The following is a 20,773-nucleotide window of genomic DNA, read 5'->3' on the forward strand; positions in this document are numbered from 1 at the left end:
GGGTTTGATGACTGATAAGCACCTGAATCCAAGAAAACTACCTTTTACACTCAGACTAGACTGAGAACTCTGCTCTTATTTAGTGAAGCGAGAAACGAAACGAGCTCAGAGCACGTTTAAATCAAACTAATGGGGGAGTTTTCCAGGGCTCTTCCAACAGTGGATCCCAGCAGAGCCATCCTGCTCAGAAGCTGCCTCCTGAAAGAAAAGCAGCCAAACCCAAGGCAGGTGGGTTTTCTCCCCCAAAAACCTGCTGATAGAAAACCCAGGAGCTGGGAAAGCGATTCAGCGTCTCAGCGTGGCACGGTGGGATTCTTGGCACCAAATTATTGGAGTAAAAAAAAGGGGCTGCACTGCTCTGAATGAGGCAAAGTCCATGGAATTCCTACAGCTGGATGATACACCAGGCCAAATAATTCAAATGCAGACTTCCACAAACATTTGTAACTATGTTTTTTGACCTCTGCAGATGATTCTCACTATTTACCAGGTTCTTTTTCCTGCATTCTGTTTATTCCTCCCACCCATTCCAATCCCCCTCCTGCAGTCCTCCTTCAAGCTGGAGCTGTTATTCCACCACCCAGCCATCCCACAGGTATTTAGTGTAAATTCTGTCCTACAGATGTTTATCCTTCATTATGTTTTATATGTTTGTCTTTACTTTCCCTTTCCATTTTAAGGGATCCCTGCACACCTGGATTTCTCCAGACATCCACAGCCTTCCACTTTTCCCTCATCAGTCTGAATAGATTTTTAGTTGCTTCCTGTGCTACACTCATATGCACATGTCCATTTATTTTGGGAAATGTTGGGAACTCACAATTTCCCCTGGAAATCATCCCTGGAAGTGTTCAAGGCCAGGTTGGACGGGGCTTGGAGCAACCTGGGCTAGTGGAAGGTGTCCCTTCCCATGGCACAGGGTTGGAATTGGATGATCTTTTAGGTCCCTTCCAAAACCTTTCTGTGATCTACAAAGACCCCATAATTTAGACCAACTCCTCTGCAGCAAATCCTCTGTTACACACTTATATTATGCCCCAAACAACCTCAAAATAACACATAACAACTGAGAGAGGAGTCACACGGAGGAGTTCTTTTCAAAATACCAGAAACCCAACCACAATCATTTGTAATTCTCCCTTCATTCCTCTCAGCAACAGGTCCAGCCAGATAAATAATCCCTCTGTATTGATTCCAGAGCTGCCTGAGAATATATGAAAGCACTTGTAAGGTTTGATTTTTGCATTTTATTTTATGTAACACATTATCAAGCATGAGAGCACTGAGAATGAACTTGATAGAGTCAATATTTTGACTCTTTTTTTCTCCCTCTGCAGAACAAAAGTGACTCTCAAAAGCTCCCACAGCTTTGATTTGGTCAAGTGTCTTAAATCCACTGTGGGAAAAACACCCCTTCTGCTGCTATAAATTGTATTTATGGAACTGAAACTTCCCATTTACCCAAATCTTCAAATTCTTAAAGTCTGGACAAGAAGAGAAGTAAAGCAGTGTCAGTAAACTCATGAAAATAGGTTCATGTCTCTAAAAAACTTTTCATTGCATCAATTAGTCAAGTAAAAACACATCAGATGTCCCCTCAAATATTGTCACTAAATCCTTCTTCTGTCAACCACTGGTAAAACTCTCGCTTCACAAATATTCCACACATTGCACGGTGCAAACACACAGAGCATTTTACACTCGATTTTCCAATATAAAAGCACAGCTCTTGTGAGGATTTCCCAGGTTTTCATGAAGTTCTTTCAATTTTACAAGTATCTGAAATCATCTCCTGTCAGTTCGAGGCAACAGTTCAAGGAACAAAATTCGCTGTAGCTTTCTGAATTTAAAAGGGTCGTTTTCTGCTTCTCAAAAAGCATTTATAACCCCCTCCCCAGCTTCTCCACATTTTCTAACAAAAGGAAGTCCAACCTCCACTATTATCCAATAATTCACCTCACCTCTAAGCAGCCCTGTTTTGTTTTGCTCAGTTGAGATCCTACTGGAATGCTCCTCCTGCTCAGCTGCAGGAGTTCCTCAAGTCACGAGCGTTCTTGCACGTTATTTTAAACATATAATTAGAGAAAGTTTCAAAAAATTAAGTGACAGCAGCAGCAGCAGCAAACTCTTCAGAAGGAAGGAGGCTGGTGAAAGCTGTTTGAAAGGTGCCATGAACACAGTCTGGGCCGTGTTTGGTTGGCAAAGAATTATCTGGAAGCGCTGGATCAAAAAATACTGCTCTGCTATTGAAGGGACAAGGCAGCAAGGGCAGCAACAGTTTGTCCTATAAACACAGCAAGAGGAACAGATCCAGCTGCAGGGAACTACACCAAGGTGTTTAGAGTAAGGGTAACAGATTTCCAGAGTCTGACAGGCAGGGCAGGAATGGAACTCCCTGGAAAAGGAGCTCCTGGAGCTCTGATTTCAGACTGTGGCTCTTCCTTTATTCCAAAAGAAGTGTTTTTTTCCTTCTTATAAAATCACAGAATGGTTTGGGTTTGGAAAGACCATCCAGGCCATCTTGTTCCATCCCCTGCCATGGGCAGGGACACCTCCCACTATCCCAGGTTGCTCCAACCTGGCCTTGGACACTTCCAGGGATCCAGGGGCAACCACAGATGCTCTGGCCAGGGACATCCCATCCTCCCAGTCAGCAATTCCTTCCCAATATCCCATCTCTCCCTGCCCTCTGGCACTGGGAAGCCATTCCCTGTGTCCTGTCCCTCCCTGCCTTGTCCCAAATCCCTCTCCAGCTCTCCTGGAGCCCCTTTAGGCCCTGCAAGGGGCTCTCAGCTCTCCCTGGAGCCTTCTCTTCTCCAGGGGAACATTCCCAGCTCTCCCAGCCTGGCTCCAGAGCAGAGGGACTCCAACCCTGGGAGCAGCTCCAGGGCCTCCTCTGGACTCTCTCCAGCAGCTCCACATCCTTCAGGAATGTTGTTCCCAGGGCTGGAGGCAGCTCTGCAGGAGGGTCTCCCCTGAGGGGGCAGAGGGGCAGAATCCCCTCCCCTCCTTACACTTCACAGAACCCCAGAGTTCCCAAAAATCACCATTTTGGCGTGCTGTGTTCACATCCAACATTTCCTGGGGAACACAAAGCTCCTGGAACCGAAACCCAGCGGGAGACGGGGATGAAAAAAGGAGTGAAAATCTCAGTATTATTGTCGTAATCCCGAAAGCCACGTGCACACCCAGCCCCTAAAGCTGCTCTAAATCCCACAAAGGAGGGTTTGTCCAAACCTGATGCATGAGATATCACTCCCTAACAAATAGTTTTGTATCCTGTTTCACTGCACTGAACAGGAATCCACCTCAAACAGCGACGCCCGGCACGAAAACCAACCATTCCCTATCTTAAAAGTCGAGATCTGTTCAAAAAGGCCACTGGAATGGACACTTGTTAGACAAGTTATGCCAGAAATGAGTAAATAAATCAGAATCACGCCTTCACATTTCCAGACACGTCGCTGAATAAAATGGTTAATGGAAAAGATGGCACATTTTCACTCGTTTCTCCAGGCAATAAATGGTGTGAGATATTTCCTTCCAGGGAATTTATCAGGGAATTCACTCTCTAGAATATATTTTGATGATTACATTGTTCTTCCCTCGCTTGGAGAAACTGAGGTAATGAAAAAATGGTGAATTTTCCAAGGCCCTGGCACGGGTTTCCAAAGAAACTGTGGCTGTTCCGTCCCTGGAAGTGTCCAAGGCCAGGTTGGAATAACCTGGGATAGTGGAAGGCGTCCCTGGGGGTGGAATGAGATGATCTTTAAGGTGCCTTCCAACTCAAATCATTCTGTGATTCCATGATTCCATGAATTCCTAAAATCCCCAACAAGCCTGGCATGGACTCAGCTATCTGAACTGGCACAGAGTAACACTTTAAATTATCTGCAATGCTTTAAAAAATACATATGGGATCAAACAGCCAAAAATATTCTGTATTATTGTCTCTGTCTGCAGGACAAGGAATATCTTTGGGCTTTATGTTGGATAAATATATAAACAGTAATTTTTTAAAAGGATCTTCAGACTGGATTAAAGTGGTACCAGATATGAAAAATGGTGCAATTTTATTAAGTGAAGACTTTAAAACAATTTTAATTATTTTCTGAGAATTAGGTACATGTTTGTACTCCTCTGCTATGGTTTATTTGAATCTGCTTCCTAATTACCACAGCTCTGGTTTTGGTGTTTTCCTGTGCCTAAATCCATATTCCTGTGGGATTAGGGTCCACAAAGGGTTAAACTGTCTGGCATGGGGGGGAAAAATAAGATTTCCAGTGGCAGGAGAGCATCTCCTCCTTTCAAACACGTGATTATCTCTCCATATTTCAAAAGGAAAGGCCTTTTGAGGCTCAGCAATCTGCATGTGAATAGAAGTGTATTGAAAAATCACAGCTCTGGGATAGAAATGTTTTTAGTTCCAAAGGTGTGAGATGAGGGAACTTTTAATTGTCCCTGACACACTTTATGGGGAGCTGAACCAGCCCCGAATTAGCATTTCTGTCCCCTCTCCCAGCTCTGGTTTTAACTGGGATATTACAGCAAGAGCCCTCCCACCTTTTTCAGACCTATTTCATTTCTGTTCTCACACACACAGAGCCCATAAACAGGGGGGGGGGAAACAGGGAAATGGGAATAAAAAAAGAGAAGAAACTTCCACCTTGGAAGTATCCACGTAAAAATGACACGTTATTTTCCCAGGAAGGATCTCCCAAATACAGAAACTCAGTGCCAGCTCCTTCACTCCTCCTGAAGGAACAGGGAGTCAGGGATTTTTAAGGAATCTGGGTAATGCCCAAGGCAAATTGGTTTTGCTCCTTAAAGCAAAAACTTGGTTGGAAAGAAGTTGTCACAGGGCTTGTCACCGAGTCCAATGGATTTTCTCTCTCCTCTCCTATTTTCTCCAGTTTTCTTCCTACGAACCCTCCTGGTCATCTTCAATTTGAGTTTCTCCTCCCACCCCTTTAAAGTTGCTCTTTTAGTTTCTGAGTAGCTTCACAGAATACAGAAAACTACTGAATTTTGCATTTCTGCATTGAATTCTCCATGCAGGAAAAAAAACCCTCTTTACCTCAGCTTCCACTCCTGTGGCAAAGCCAGGTTAAAGCTGAGATCCGGGCCACAAATAATGGTATAAAAAGCTGGCAGATCTGTTTTCTTTTCTCTGCAGGGCTTAAAATGTGGTCACATCCTAAGATTTTGGTTCAGAGAGTCTGTGACCAGACTCTCCTTGATGTTAAGATGTTGCCACAACTGCTCCTGTGCAGGACTCGGCCTCCTGCCCATGCAAAGCACCACAAAATGAGATGAAAAATAAGAAATACCAACCCCAGGACATGGCACAGAGCTCAGATTTCCTCTCAAAAGTCACCTGAAATGGATCTTTATACAGTTTTCCCAAAAAACAGCATTTTTCATGCTTAGACTATGGAAACAAGAATTAAATCCACCACCTTTTTTTTTTCCTGTAACATGTCTACAAACGGTGAACCAGCAAAACCTCACGTGGAAAAAGCCGGGTCCGAATCTCAGCTCTCTGTTCACAAACCTAAACCAGCATCCCAAAATCCACCCAGATGGGAATGATCCATGACCAGCTCCGTGTCCCAGCAGCTCCTCTGGGCTCTCTCCCACCAGAGGCCAAGTTATGAAGAAATTGTTTGTCGGCTCCGATCGGATGGATCGTTTATCTCCCAAATTCCTTTCCCCATCATTTACTCATTAAACGCCCCCTCCTGATGTAAGGGGACATTTATTAGACTCTGTATTTATTGTGCTGGCAAACAGGAACATTCTGCAGCGTTTCCTGGGGATTCCTAATTTATCTATTGGTTACAGGACTGAAGTATTTTTAGGGGCAGGAAAAATTAAAATATCACTCAGAGTGACAGCAGTGAAAACGAAGCTGGTGAGAGCCCGGGAAGGCTGTTTCTGTGGTTCCAGGATTTCAGCCTTTACGTTGACAAGACTATTTACCAAAAAAATAAACGTGGCACCATTTCACATAAACATTATTGTTTTCTAATGAGACAAAGGACTAACTAATGCTTAGGCAGAAAGGGGACTGCTTTTGTCTCATCATGGAATTTTTTAGGTTGGAAAAGGCCTTTTAAGATCAAAGAGTCCAACCATCCCTCAGCAGTGCCAAGGCCACCACTGACCATGTCCCCAAGTGCCACATCCACAGGGATTTGAAGTCCCTCCAGGGATGGGGACTCCACCACTATCCTGGCAGCTCTGCCAGGTTTGGACAGCCCTTTCCAGGAAGGAATTTTCCTTAATATCCAACTTGACTCTCCCCTGGCACAGCTTGAGGCCATTTCCCCTTGGCCTGTCCCTTGTTCCCTGGGAGCAGAGCCCGACCCCTCCCGGCTCCCCCCTCCTGGCAGGGACTTGCAGAGCCAGAAGGTCCCCCCTGAGCCTCCTTTGCTCCAGGATGGGCCCCCCCAGCTCCCTCAGGAATTCTCCAGCCCCTTCCCAGCTCCCTTCCCTTCCCTGCACACGCTCCAGCCCCTCCATGTCTCTCCTGTCTCAGGGGCCCAGAACTGCCCCCAGGATTCCAGGGGGGCCTCCCCAGGTCCCAGCACAGGGAACAATCCCTGCCCTGCTCCTGCTGGACACACTATTCCTGATCCAATCCAGGATCCATTGGCCTCCTGCCCCCCTGGGCACACCCAGGTTCATGTCCAGCCACTCTCACCAGCACCCCCAGGGCCTTTTCCAGCTTTCCAGCCCCTCTGGCCCAGCCTGGAGCTGCAGGGGGTTGTTGTGACCCAAGGGCAGGACCCGACATTGGCCTTGTGGAACCTCATCCCATTGTCCTCAGCCCATGGATCCAGCCTGGCCAGGTACCTCTGCAGAGCCCTCCTGCCCTCCAGCACATCCAGCACTCCCACCCAACTTGGTGCTGCTTTAAAGAGAAAGGACACTCAAATAATCTTTTCATACTTGTTGAAATACATACATTAATCCGACACTACTTGGTTTGAAATGCAATTGCACAAAGCACAGGGAACAACACAAGTGAAAATGTGAACTCCTGCGTATTCCACTCTTTTTTTTACATCCAGCTTGCCCAAAATTAAAATCACAGGGATATTTAAGAAAGTATGAGAATATTAAAAAAAATAGACAAGTTTAAGGGAAAATATTTCTGTCATATTCTGAGGAAACTGAAATGGACTAAAGGATTATTCCTGGAGAATTTTTCCACATAATACATAACAGGACACCCTCTAGAAGGTATCCTAAAAATGCAGTGTTTTACTTCTCAGGGGGCTCAATTTAGAGTTGCAGCGTTTTCTAAATATTGTACCACAACAGAGAAATCCAGCAAACTATCTCCCTAAGTGTTGCTTTAATACAGAGTTAATTTAGTATAGGATTTGTTCCCAAACTTCAGCTTCTGAAGGGAAGATGGTGGGAGGAGGGAACAGACCTGGGTGAGGCAAAAGCTGCTTATTCATTAACTCCCCATATGTTAAAGCAGTTTGCCATATCCTATGCAAAGAGATAAACACCATTTTTAACATTCAGATGACAAAATTCCTTCAGTTTGTTCCATTTTGCTTTATTAAAAACCCTCTCTCGTGATCCTTTTCTTTGCTCCTCGAGGAAGGGAAGGGGGGAAGCGCAGATGAAACCACACAAACCCAGAGCAGAGATGGGCACTGAGGGGGGTGAGACAACATTGAAAGGTTTATCTGGGATTCATTTGCATCCAGAAAAGTGAGTGGTGCTGGATGAACGACCTGCTTGGCCTCCCTGGGATCCTTTTGTGGGACAGGCATCCCATGGGAGATCCCATTCCTCACAAACAGGCAGGTCCCTCTCCCTGTGATTCCCAGTCCTTCCATGAAACAAGGACAGCAATGGCAGAGGAAAAGCATTATCCAGCTCTCCCTGTGATTCCCAGTCCTTCCATGAAACAAGGACAGCAATGGCAGAGGAAAAGCATTATCCAGCTCCCCCTGTGGTTCTCAGTTCTTCCATGAAACAAGGACAGCAATGGCAGAGGAAAAGCATTATCCAGCTCCCCCTGTGGTTCTCAGTCCGTCCAGGAAACAAGGACAGCAATGGCAGAGGAAAAGCATTATCCAGTTCTCCCTGTGGTTCCCAATCCTTCCATCAGACAAGGAAAACAATGGAAGAGGAAAACCACTATCCAGCTCTCCCTGTGGTTCCCAATCCTTCCATCAGCCAAGGACAGCAATGGCAGAGGAAAAGCATTATCCAGTTCTCCCTGTGATTCCCAGTCCTTCCATCACACCAGGAAAACAATGGCAGAGGAAAAGCATTATCCAGTTCTCCTCACAAGATGATTTCAGATACGGGAATGAAGAGGAGGGAAAGCAAAGGAGCTGCTTTTTGACCTCTCTGCTTCTCAGTTTGCTGGAAGCACAGACTGGTTTGGGTTGGAAAGGACATTAAAACCATCCAGTCTCACCCCTGCCATGGGCAGGGACACCTCCCACTAGCCCAGGTTGCTCCAACCTGGCCTTGGACACTTCCAGGATGGAGCATCCACAGCTTCTCTGGGCAACCTGTGCCAGGGCCTCCCCACCCCCACCGTGCAGAAACCCCCAGCACAGTTTATCCTTATCTGTTTCCATTTCTAGGAACTATAAGAAAATGTGTCCAGACTTCCCAAGCACCAGGAACCAAGTGACTTAAACACAAATCGAAACACTCAGAGGAAAATAATGATCAATGATGACCAGTTATCATCGACTGGGAATAAATTCCTGTTCTTAAAGGACAGGAGGAGGGCAGGAGATGCTGATAATGATAACTGTGTCACTGAGGAAAAGTTAAAAAGAATACAACCAAAGCAGGCAGAATTTAAAAGCTGCAGGAAGAGAAATGGGGTTTAGAAACAAATCATCTTTCCAAACCTACATGATACTCAGATAAACACAAAGCTCTGTATAAACAGCCAATTCCTGACAGATATTATTTCCATTTCTTTGGTCGGTAAAATCCCCCATTAACTTCCAAAATCTGCAAGAGTTTGAATTTTACAGGTTTTGAGCATCCTCATTTCCAGTCAAAGTCTATTCCACCTCTCCAAGTACCTCTGCATAACTCAGAGCACAACTGCACCTCCAAAAATGCCTCGAGGAAACGTCAGTGCCAAAAATCCTGTAGGAAACAACACTGGGGCATCCTACAGGCAAAAAAAAGGACACTTTGGGGTGAGTTTCAAACAGTATTTTAGGCCAAAAAGCATAATGAAATATAGCAGGAAGAGAGGAGGGAAAATATCAGAGTCGGTTCTGGTGAGTGATGTGAGAAAAATGTAGAAAATCAGAAGCTGCTCAAGAAAAAAGAGTTGTAAGAATGGTGATGGGTTAGAGGGACCTCACTGGAGGCAAGGGACAGGAAGAAAACTGCCCAGCATGTTTGAAAAGTCTTCAAATATCACACCAGACCTGGGGAACAACAGCACAAGGATGTGGAGCTGCTGGAGCAAATCCAGAGGAGGCCCTGGAGCTGCTCCCAGGGCTGGATCCCTCTGCTCTGGAGCCAGGCTGGGAGAGCTGGGAATGTTCCCCTGGAGAACAGAAGGCTCCAGGGAGAGCTGAGAGCCCCTTGCAGGGCCTAAAGGGGCTCCAGGAGAGCTGGAGAGGGACTGGGGACAAGGCATGGAGGGACAAGACACAGGGAATGGCTTCCCACTGCCAGAGGGTAGATGGGATATTGGGAAGGAATTGTTGGCTGAGAGGGTGGGGAGGCCCTGGCACAGATTGCCCAGAGAAGCTGTGGCTGCCCCTGGATCCCTGGAAGTGTCCAAGGTCAGGCTGGAGCAACCTGGGCTAGTGGGAGGTGTCTCTGCCCATGGCAGGGGGTGAGACTCAATGATCTTCAAGGTCCCTTCCAAGCCAAACCACTCCATGATTCTATAAACTCATCCCTGCTCCAGGCCTCTGAGTTATCCACAATTCCATCACACCAAGACCTTCTGAAACTTCCTACAAACCAAAAACCATGGAAATTACTCATCTTCTTCCCCAAACTAAAACTAGTACAAATTAAAAACCTTCCTAAAACCCCTTTCTTTGCTCATACTGGAGAAATAAAAAATAAAAAGTCTGCAAACAACCTGTATGCAACCAGTGATTACACATTAAAAGTTATCAGAAGTTTTCCTGCACGGGTTTTAAAAAAAAAAGCCTGGAATATTAGTTATGGCAGGTTTTGTTGTTCTCCATAAAGACACAGGCACACACAGAATGGAAAAATAATCTATACACAAACATTTAGAGCAACATCAATACCTCCTATTCAGCGTGGAACAACTCCTTATTTTGTTATTAAGCAGCATTTCAGCTCAGCTATTGATTGGAAATGTGATAGTGGAAGAGGAGAACGGAGCAGGGGTTTTTTTCCACGGCAAACACGAAACTCTGGCGCACTTTGGGCGCCCCGAGGGGCAAAAAAATATATGTGTTTAATAATAAACATCTCAGCTGCTTAGTCAGACATGGTAAATAGAAGATTATGAGCAGGGAAATGGGTGAGAAGGATGATTGTGGCTCAGCAAGATACGGAGGGAGGGAATTTAAGGCAGGACTCGGCGAAGGCTCCAGCCCAGCCTGTCACTCAGGGGGCACCTTTCAGGTGCCATAATTGGGAGCAAGTTTTCCTAATCTCAACCTGCCAGGCAAGAAGCGAGTCAACAAAAGCTCTGTGTGTGTCCCCCCCTCCCAAAAACAGAATGGAATTTGAAGAGAGGAATATTCTAATAGTGGTAGGATCACAGGTCGGGTTGACAGCTTTATTGTGCTAAGCTGACAAAAACATTACGCTGAAAAGGGTGGTTTTCAGGAGCAAAAATGGAAATACAAAGCACTGGGAAAGTCTGATGAACTCCTGCTTTTATCTCCCTGGTGCAGCACACGAGCTGAGACATGGAAAAGTCTCTTGGCCTAAGCACAAAGAGGGGAAATTAATATATCTTGATTTTTCTCCTCGGCAGCGGTTTGGGATATTCGCTGTTGCAGCTGAATATCCACTGGAAAAAGGGAAAAGGCACCACAAACTTCCCAGAAATAACACAATTCATTAGCAGTGATCTGATGTGGCACTCAGTGGAATTCATCAGATGGAAGCTGTAATGTATTTTATTGCTTCTATCGGAGAAGTGTTTGGAAATAAGAGTTAATGCACTGACAGGCTGTGTGAGTGTGCATATATATATATATTTATATATTTATTTGATACAGGGAGGGAAATAAAGAGGAATAGAGCCAGTCAGAGAGATAGAAACACGACAAAACCACCAAGAATGTATCAAAAATAGAAGCAGAATAGGAATGATGGAGCTATTTTCTCTCAACCCATGGATATTTAGAGACTGCTGGAGTAATTCCATGTGTTCAAAGGAATAAGGACACGGGGTTTGCTGAGCTTTCCCTACCTCAGGAAAGGCAAAATAATTCCCTGCTTTGCTGGATCCAGCCTGGAGTCTCCAAACACCTACATCCCTGCTCCTTGGCTTTGGAAGACTGAGGGAATGCAGCACGACTCTGGGGAGAATAAACATGTTTGCTGCAGCAAATACAAACTCCTAAACACGAGAGGTGAGAGCAGAACCAGCCTCTGCTGAGGAAATTCTTGCTGATACAGTCATGGGAGCAAAGAGAGTAAACAGGCTGATAAATGAAAACAAATAGAAACAAAAAAAAAAACCTCTTTAAATCACTAAATCACGTCGCAGGGAATGAAAATGTTTGTGGTTTATTATCCTGCTTCATAATAGTCCCCCTCTGTTATCTACATCTTGCAAAATACAGTTTACAAAAAAAAAAAAAAAAGCCAGCAAACAGCTCCTGATTATTTAGTTGTTGAGATCTGAAAAGGTAAACAAGGCTCTGAAGCATCTGAACAAACGTGGGACTCGCTCTGCTGGCACCTGAGAGCTCCTGCTGATTCCAAACACCCCCAGAAAAGCCAATTCCTGGCTGGGAAGCTGCTCTTCAGCTCCTTCCTGAGCACTGGGGCTATCACTGCAAAGCATGTAGGGCCATTCTAAGCCTTGAATAGAAAGAGGGAGAGATCATTAAGTTATAATTTCCCCACACAATTGGTATAAGCATTTCCCACCAACAGGATTAGGCTGAATACAAGATCCCAGAATAAAGCTGCTCAGCAGCGAGGGTGGCAGTTTAGTGCCTGGTAAATTTGATTTCTCTGAAAATCCTGACACATCATAATAGCAAAATCCTATTTACTGTGGCAAGCAGGATGGATAATACCATTTAACACCTGGAAGAGGATGTGCCATCAGCTCAGAGCTTTGTGCTCCCTGTGCTCATCTTACCTTAAGGTTAATGCTCCTTGACAGCCCCGACGTGGGAAGGAGAATCCCCAAATTAAGTGCTGAACTCAGGATTTGCAAATCCTTCTTCAACACTGAAGTAGTGGGAAAGAAGGATGCAGATAAGTGTATCACATTCCCTGAAGTTACTGTCTGTATTCCCAGGCTGGGAGCAGGCACTGAGCCCTGGGAGGAGCAGGAATCTCCCTGCCCAAAGGACACTCCAGCCCCCAGGGCCATGTGGAGGTCAAGGATTGGGCAGAGGAGCATCAGGGAAGTAACTTGGACATTGTTAAACCAGGATCCAACCTAATACTAAAACTTCCAAATGCTAACAGAGTCACAGAATCATGGAATGCTTTAGCTTGGAAAAGACTTTTAAGATCATAGAGTCCTGCTTTTCCCCCAGCAGTGCCAAGGCCACCACTGACCCGTGTCCCCAAGTGCCACATCCACAGGGTTTTTAAATCCCTCCAGGAATGGGGACTCCACCATTGCCCAGGGCAGCCTGTTCCAATGTTTGACCACCCTTTCCCTGCATAATTTTTCCCTGATATCCAACCTAAACTTTCCCTGGTGCAACTCAAGGCTGTTCCCTCTTGTCTTGCCCTTTGTTCCCTGAGAGCAGAGCCCGAGCCCTCCTTGGCTCCAATCTCCTTCCACGGATTTTTAGGGAGCCAGAAGGTCCCCCCTGAGCCTCCTTTCCTTCAGGTTGAGCCCCCCCCTGCTCCCTCAGCCTCTCCAGGATAATCCCATCACCTCCCACCATCAGCATATTCACAGACTGCTCAACACTTGCTGCAAGTATTTCTAGGAAACTCTCAAGCACAGAAACTTGGCTCCAGTGAGAAATAACCCTGATTAATATGGGGATACATCTCTTGCTCATTCACACTGATAAACTAAGCAGTTGTGTCATACAGCAGTGTATTAAAATTAATTTCCTTCTGCTCCCATGACTTGGGGCATGATTCTCCTAATGATGCATATTAGCATGAGGAAGCAGAGCAACAGGAAAAAGAGCTGGGATCACTGAAGGAAATTTGAACCAGGGAGTCCCATCAGTCTCAGAGACAGAGCACACACAGACACACCTCACTGAGAGTCTGTGTGATGCCAGAACTGTCATGAGAAGCAGGAGAGGGTCGGGATTCCTTCGTTAAAAAATGGAGTAAAGCAAAAGCAACCAGGTGAAGGGACCCAGCTGCTCTCCAGACAAAACTGAGGGCAACCTCAAAAATGAGGGCACCATAACCAGTGGTACCCTGACATTAGAGTGGCAAAGATGCTCATGAAGGCTCCAAGTCACTGGGGCTTGGAAGTGACACCGAGCCAGTGGGACAAGGGAAGTGGAAGTGGAGGAGCTGAACAAAATGATGGACACAACAGGACAGAAGTGTGGGAGTGTGTGTGGATACACACCTGAGGATGAGGGAGAACAAAGTCACAGGGTTGTTCTTCCAGGTAATAAGATGCTCAATCTGCCCCAGATGTGACTTGTTCTCTTTCTTACTCTGCTCTTTTTCTAGAAAAATCAAATGGTTTAAAATGCCACCAATGCCCCCTTATCATCGTGGAGTCACAGCATGGCTTGGGTTCAAGGGGGCCTTAAACACCATCCAGTGCCACCCCGTGCCATGGACAGGGACACCTTCCACCAGCCCAGGTTGATCCAACCTGGCCTTGGACATTTCCAGGGATCCAGGGGCAGCCACAGCTTCTCTGGAAAATCCATTCCAGCCCCTCCCACCTTCCCAGCCAGCAATTCCTTCCCAGTATCCCATCTCATCCTGCCCTTTGGCACTGGGAAGCCATTCCCTGTGTCCTGTCCCTCCAGGCCTTGTCCCAAGTCCCTCTCCAGCTCTCCTGGAGCCCCTTTAAGCCCTGCAAGGGGCTCTCAGCTCTCCCTGGAGCCTTCTCTTCTCCAGGGGAACATTCCCAGCTCTCCCAGCCTGGCTCCAGAGCAGAGGGGCTCCAGCCCTGGGAGCAGCTCCGGGGCCTCCTCTGGATTTGCTCCAGCAGCTCCATGTCCCTGTGCTGTTGTTCCAGGGCTGGAGGCAGCTCTGCAGGGGGGTCTCACAAGGGAAGAGGAGGAAAATCCTCCCCTCCCCTGCTGCCCCTGCTGTGGGATGAGCCCTGGACACGGGGGGGGGTTCTGTGCTGTAGCGGGTCATGTTGAGCTTCTCATCCACCAACCCCCCAAGTCCTTCTCTGCAGGGCTGCTCTCCATCCATCCTCTGCCTGGATTTGTGGGATTTTTGGGACTGCCCTGACCCACGTGCAGGAGTTTGCACCGGGAAGTGAATCATTAGGACAGTGTTGGGCACACACCAGACAGTGGTGTCACCACTCTGGTTCTTCACCATAACCAAGAAGCACCATCAACCCGCTAAGTGGGCAGCAAAAAACCCAAATTTCTCTCCAAGCCTAATGTGTGAACACCTCAACAACACCTTCACATCTCAGTCAGTTATAGAGCATGGGAAGGCTGTTCTTTAACTCCTTTGTTCAACTCCCTCACATTGCTTTGCTGCTGTGGAACATGTACTAACTAATAGCTGATGTGCTGTCCCTGACCTAGAAACACTGGCAGCTGTTCGGGGAATTGCTGGGTTTTGGGGAAGTATCAAAAGGTTTTTAGCACATAAACCAAATTTATGAACAGATATTCCCCTGGAGAACAGAACTGTTAATGTTTTAGTATCGCAGCTGTCACTGGTGCACAGTTATTCTGTCCTGTATTAATGCCCTGGAAAGGTTGAGCATCTTCTCTCAGTCACTGAAATATTTTATAATTGACAGACTTCATCTGGCACTGAATATGGATAATTTTCTCCATAAGGAGCACGCCAGGCTGACACTAATCTGTTCTGTTGTCATCTCCCTTTATTATCAACGTCTGCATTGTTTTTTCAGCAGCTCTGAAGAACACAAATAAGAAGCTCCTAATTGAAAAAGCTAAGTAATCAAAAAGCCAATTAATCATCGAGATGAGCTCTGACACCCGGTGATGCAACACACAGAAATACCACACAGGCACAGCTGAAGGGGTTTTAAAGTGTGCTCATTTGATGTGAGGATGATCTGAGAATGCAATTAGCATTCTCTGTCACAGGTGACAGACTCACACTGCACATTCCTCCAGCCTGACATTGCTCCTCCGAGCTCGGCTCCGCTCCCTCCACACCTCCCGTTCTCATCTTCCCCCTGCTCTGACTCTGCACCTTCAGGACGAGTTTAGCAACAAATAATCAGCCTTCCACCATGCTCTGTGATTCCCAGGCCTTCCTGTTTTATTAAACCTCTATTTACCATCCCAATTTTCAAAAATCCCAACCCGGGAGCTCCCGGATGAACCTCGGCGACGGCTGCAGGCCAAGCCTTGGAGAAGGTGGAATTGCAGCATCCACGACCCCCCTGCTTCTCCAGGTTTCCACTCTGTGATCTCCACATCCCTGAACAAGTTCCAAGTCACATTTGGAGCACAGAGCTCACCTCCTTTCAGAGCTGCAACAACTGGTTTTTTTGTGCAGGAGACAGATGCTCGTGTACCTTGATACCGAACCGGATGACAACTCAAAGCAGAGGTTTTTTAGCTCACAAATAAAAAGTCGGAATCTAAAGGCAAGGCTTTGGCATCACAAAAGCTCCACTCTGAAGACAGAGCAAACATCATCCACGGTGTAAGACAGGGAATTCCGAACCACCTGCTGTGGTCCTGGAGAATTCCAAGCCCAAGGAGATGGGCAAGGGGTGGCAGAGCTCACCTATCTCACAGCATTTGGGGGATGACACCCCAGGAGAACTCAAATGAAGTTATTTAAAGGTCCTTATCCCCCCTTGCACACCACAATGACATATTTATGCACGTGTTAAAACGTGGTTCCACATTGGAAGTCTTCACTTCTCAGGAGCAAGAGAAGGCACTGCACCAGCAACCTGCCCTAACATTAAAAATAACTAAGAATAAAACCTTATTTGCTGTACAGGACCTTCAGGAGGCAAAAGGAAAAGCTTCCAAAGATCCCTGGTTTATCACACACCCTTTGCCATGAATTACTCCAGGTTTACTTGCACCACACACTGAGAGCACAGGTGCAACCACCCCAAAAGGCACCAGTTTGGCTGAGAACCTGCAGGTGCTTTTCCCCCAAAGCCAGCCAGTTAATTCAGAATAAGGAAGGTATTCTGTGGGGTTTGTGGTGAAAGATCTTAATCTGTAGCTGTTTAAATAATGCACCGATTTAGAACCATTAAACTAATTTCCCCTCAGCCTTTCAAACTCTTTTTCATTGCCAAGAACACAGACTTCATTAATGTCATCTTCAAAAAGGCAGGACAAAGCACTGAGATGGTATCAGATATGTCCTCTATTTAAAATATTCATTAAGAGCAATTATACACACTGATAATTCATGCAACATGCTCCTCTCCCTAATCCACAAAAACAAGGGGGTCTCTCCCAGCCTGCTAAGCTGCATAAATGAATATGTATCTTGTTAATCATCCCCCAAACCAAAAATCCGAATTAATCAACAACAGATAAGCTCAAGAAGAAGGCAGAGGGGTATGGGGGGGAAATGTGTTCAGGTTACAACCAACCTGGGAGCTGGCAAACGCTGACAGCAGCAATTATTTGAAATTAAGATCCTACAAAATAACACCCTATAAAGAACCAGAGTGTGAACAGCAATATGTTAAAGCACGTCCCACAGCCTGCCAGGGTGTTCTGTGCACTTGAGTTCCAAGTTTACTGGGAGAAAAAGGGCTTTTTAAACATACTATAAATTTGGAATTAACATTAAACTCGCCACGCCCTGACGGCTTTTGGGGGGATTACCAACTCCATCCAAGGGAAGCAAAAATTCCCTCTGTCCTTCCACACTTCCCAAGGAATTTTAAGGCTGGTTGGTGAACATTTATTCACTTCCACTGGCCCTTCACCAGTGCTGGCAGAAAATAACCTCGTGATTTCATTTCTCTGGAGGTAATTCCTGTGACTGATGAACTCCCACAGCAAAGAAAACAATATTCTCCCCATCAAACCTCCCATCTTGTCAATATTGAGCCAGAGACAGAAGCAGTTCAGACCAAAAAAAGAAGAACTGGCCAGAAAACTCCTCATAAAATGGCAAATAAAAGGCTTTACCCTCTCCTCGAGTCGAGCCAGCTGCTCTTTGTAGTAGGCATCGTGTTTCTTCAGCTCCCTGTCCTTCTCTTCCAGCTGCCTGGCCTAAAAAAAAAGGCAGTAGAAAGTTAAAACTGGATCAAAGATATTGGCTATTGTGCTTTTTTTTTTTTTCCCCTTCCCTCCTCAACAGCTGTGCCAGAGTTTGGCCAAATGGATTTGGGAACGTCACGGAAACGGAACCCAACGAACCAGGCCGGGATGGATTTGTAATTTTTTTTATTGGAATGCACCTTGGGAACTTTGGGAAACTTAATTCTAAGCATGGGAATGTTTGGAAAGAACCAAATCCTTCCAATATCTGCCTAAAAGTACATCGAAATGCTGTTTGTTTGGGTTTTTTTTAATTAATAATTACTCCTCTGTAAACTCCTCAGTTGGTTAAATATCCACAAAGTAAGTTGGAATCCTTTACCACTGGATCACTCCCATGTCCAGTAACTTAAAATAATGCAGAATAATTCTGAACATTTCTATTTTTGACACCAATATAACTTGGGTGTTCATTCAAGACACACTGCTTCCAGCAATTTGACATGTTTTTGGCTTTTCATCTGGAGAATTTCCCCACATCTTGTATTAAGGAGACTCATTAGGAATTATAAAAACTCATTAAAACCCCCACAAAGAGAAAAACATGCAAAGCTCTGAGTTCTCCAGTGAAAATACCAGAGAAGTGGGTTTGAACAAGCTCTGAAGCATTTAACAACTAAATTATCAACTCAAACACATCCCAGGTCCACAATTAATGATAAAATCCAATTAAAACTTTGGTTTTTCAGTTGTTTCTTCCTTAACTACTCACCTTTACTTCTATATCCTGAAGCATGTAAAAAAATGGAAAATTTAAGATTAAATTCATTATATATCTCGTGGTGAACAGAAAGAGCACAAGAAGACCCCGAAACATGCACGTCATCATCTGTCATCCAGAAAAATGCTACTACCTGGAAATTGTTGAGGTTTTTAAATGCAAATTCACCAAAAATAGTCCAAAAAGCACAGAAAAAATATATTTTTTATTATTTAATTATTTAATATAAGTATAAATATTATTTAATTTAATTTTTCTTGGATGAACCAAACCTTGTCTGAACCAAAGCTGCCACCCCACGTTCATGTTCCAGCCCTGACCCAGTACCAATTAATCAGCCTTGGCTCACTAATTACAGCTTTTTCAAAGTTGATTGCACTAAATATTCCACAGCCAAACTCCCATGTTTTGTATCAGGAATTAATTCCCTCATCCCATTCTTGAGGGATCACAAGGACAAAAGTGTTGAGGGTGTAAAAGCAACAGGTCAAGGGCTCAGAGATGATGGAAGAGACAAACCCCATCCTCACTCTCCAGGTTAAATTCCTCCCATCTGTGTCTCACTTGCTGATCAAACACCATGAAAAAAGATAAATGGCTTTAATTAATTAATGCTATCTGAGCACTAAATTTATATATATTTATATATTATGAGCAGGGTAATATATTATATATATATATATATATATATATATATATAAAATAATATATAATGTTTATTCCATGGGTGTCCATCCCAATGCAAGATTTTGCCCTGGAAAGTTTGATTTGCCCTGGAAGGTTTGTTGGTTTTTTAGGTTGTTTTTTTGGGTTTGGTCCCCTGCCCCTCAGGACAAGCAGTGATCAAACCAGATTTTACTGCACTAAATATAAAGGGGCCAAGAAAAAAATTACCAGTCGTGCCACTTATTGCTCTGACCTATCAGTGATAAAAAAAAATAAATTATAAGAATACTAAATAATCTATTTATCCAAAGGTTTGGGTCCCTGTCTTGTGAAAGTAAGTGGAAGATTTGGTAGGTGGGTAAGAAACTCAGAAAACAGGAGTTTCTTCCACCCCTGACACTTGTACAGTAACTCAGACACAGCAAAGTTCAAATAAATAAGTAATAAATAAAATTATTCATTTATACAGGAGACTATAAATATGCCAATAGGAGAGAATTCAGTGCCAAAAGGAAAAACCTGGAAAGCAATATTATATTTATGGGGCCACAGCTACGAGATCCTGGTGAATATCAATGAGCTGTGAGAAAATAATTAAGAGTAGCTGGATATTCAATTAGCTCAATGCTGCTGTTCAGGTGTAAAGGAGATACTGGAACTGGTTTATTGTTTCTTCACAAAGAAATTCTGATTAAAAAAAGCCTTTATTTGGGTGTTTTCTAGGAGACACAGCCCATCTTCCCAAAACCACCCAAATTTAATACCCCAAAAATACACCACTAACATCAAATATTAGTTCAATTCTGAAATTCTTCTGAATTTCTTCCTCACAATCACAAGGAAGTTGGATCAGGATTTAAAGGCCAACCTGGGTTTCGTTTTCCAAAGTAGGAGCTGGATTTGGCTCTGCTCTGCTATGAGGTGCCATCGCTGGAAAAAATGGATATCTCCAATAAAATTCCTGGGAATGGCCTTGTTTCTGGCTGCAGGGACACCTGGTGATGAAGCCAAACCCTCCTCACACTGGATACAACAAATGCACATTTATTTTGTCCCTTGTAAGGTAAAACAGAGCAAACAAGCATAAAAAATGTGTGGTTAATAATTAATCGTGAAATGTAAATAAAGGGAATCTGGTTATCAGGATGCAACGAGATTCCAGGTGTGTGCAGCCACAAATTGATATTATTTAAGGAAAAAAAAAAAGAACAACAAAAAAAAAGCCATTATGAGGCAGTTTAATATAAGTTTGCAGGCAGGATTCAAACTCAGCAGTCCCAGGTTTTCAGCTGCCCCTCGGTGCCAACTCCAACCTCCAAATCCATTATTATCCATCAGGTTTACAGTGGAAAACCCCTGAGATGGGTCCAGTTTGCATTTTCCTGGGAAAAGAACGATCTGCTTCCAAGTAAGAGTCTGGTTTTACACTAAATTTATAAATTACCATCAGTTATCTCCAAGTCCTCTGATTGATGGTCATCTCCTCCACCAAGAACATCAGGGGATGGGGTCAGTGGACACCAAGGGCTCCCAAGGCACATCCAAGGCTTCCAGTGAGCCCTGGAATTGGGTGTGGGGGCTGGAAGAGCCCCTGTCACAAAGGGTTTATGAGCTGAAGGGGATTTGCCAGCAATGAGGGCTCTGCTAGGAAAGGTCCCATGGAATATCTGCAGGTTTCAGGCCCCTGGCCTTTGAAGGAAGGATCAATGGATTAAGGGGGGAAAGGAAGCAGCAGTAGCTCCAGAAGCACCACAATCCTGTGGGAGAACTGCTGGGAGGG

General features: G+C 44.9%; 1 protein-coding gene across 3 annotated transcripts in view; it reads right to left on the bottom strand.

Moving 5' to 3' along the window:
• CHCHD3 (coiled-coil-helix-coiled-coil-helix domain containing 3) overlaps positions 1–20,773 on the bottom strand; it is a 142,814-nt gene that overhangs the window by 43,000 nt on the left and 79,041 nt on the right. For all 3 annotated transcript variants that reach the window (XM_051771864.1, XM_051771863.1, XM_051771862.1), the window contains exon 5: positions 17,475–17,558. In XM_051771864.1, coding sequence (XP_051627824.1) covers positions 17,475–17,558 — 84 coding nt within the window. The remainder of the gene's footprint in view (positions 1–17,474; positions 17,559–20,773) is intronic.

The sequence above is a fragment of the Manacus candei genome, unplaced genomic scaffold (assembly GCF_025592945.1).
Source record: "Manacus candei isolate 608988 ecotype Guabito, Panama unplaced genomic scaffold, ASM2559294v1 h1tg000146l, whole genome shotgun sequence".
Lineage (NCBI taxonomy): Eukaryota > Metazoa > Chordata > Aves > Passeriformes > Pipridae > Manacus > Manacus candei.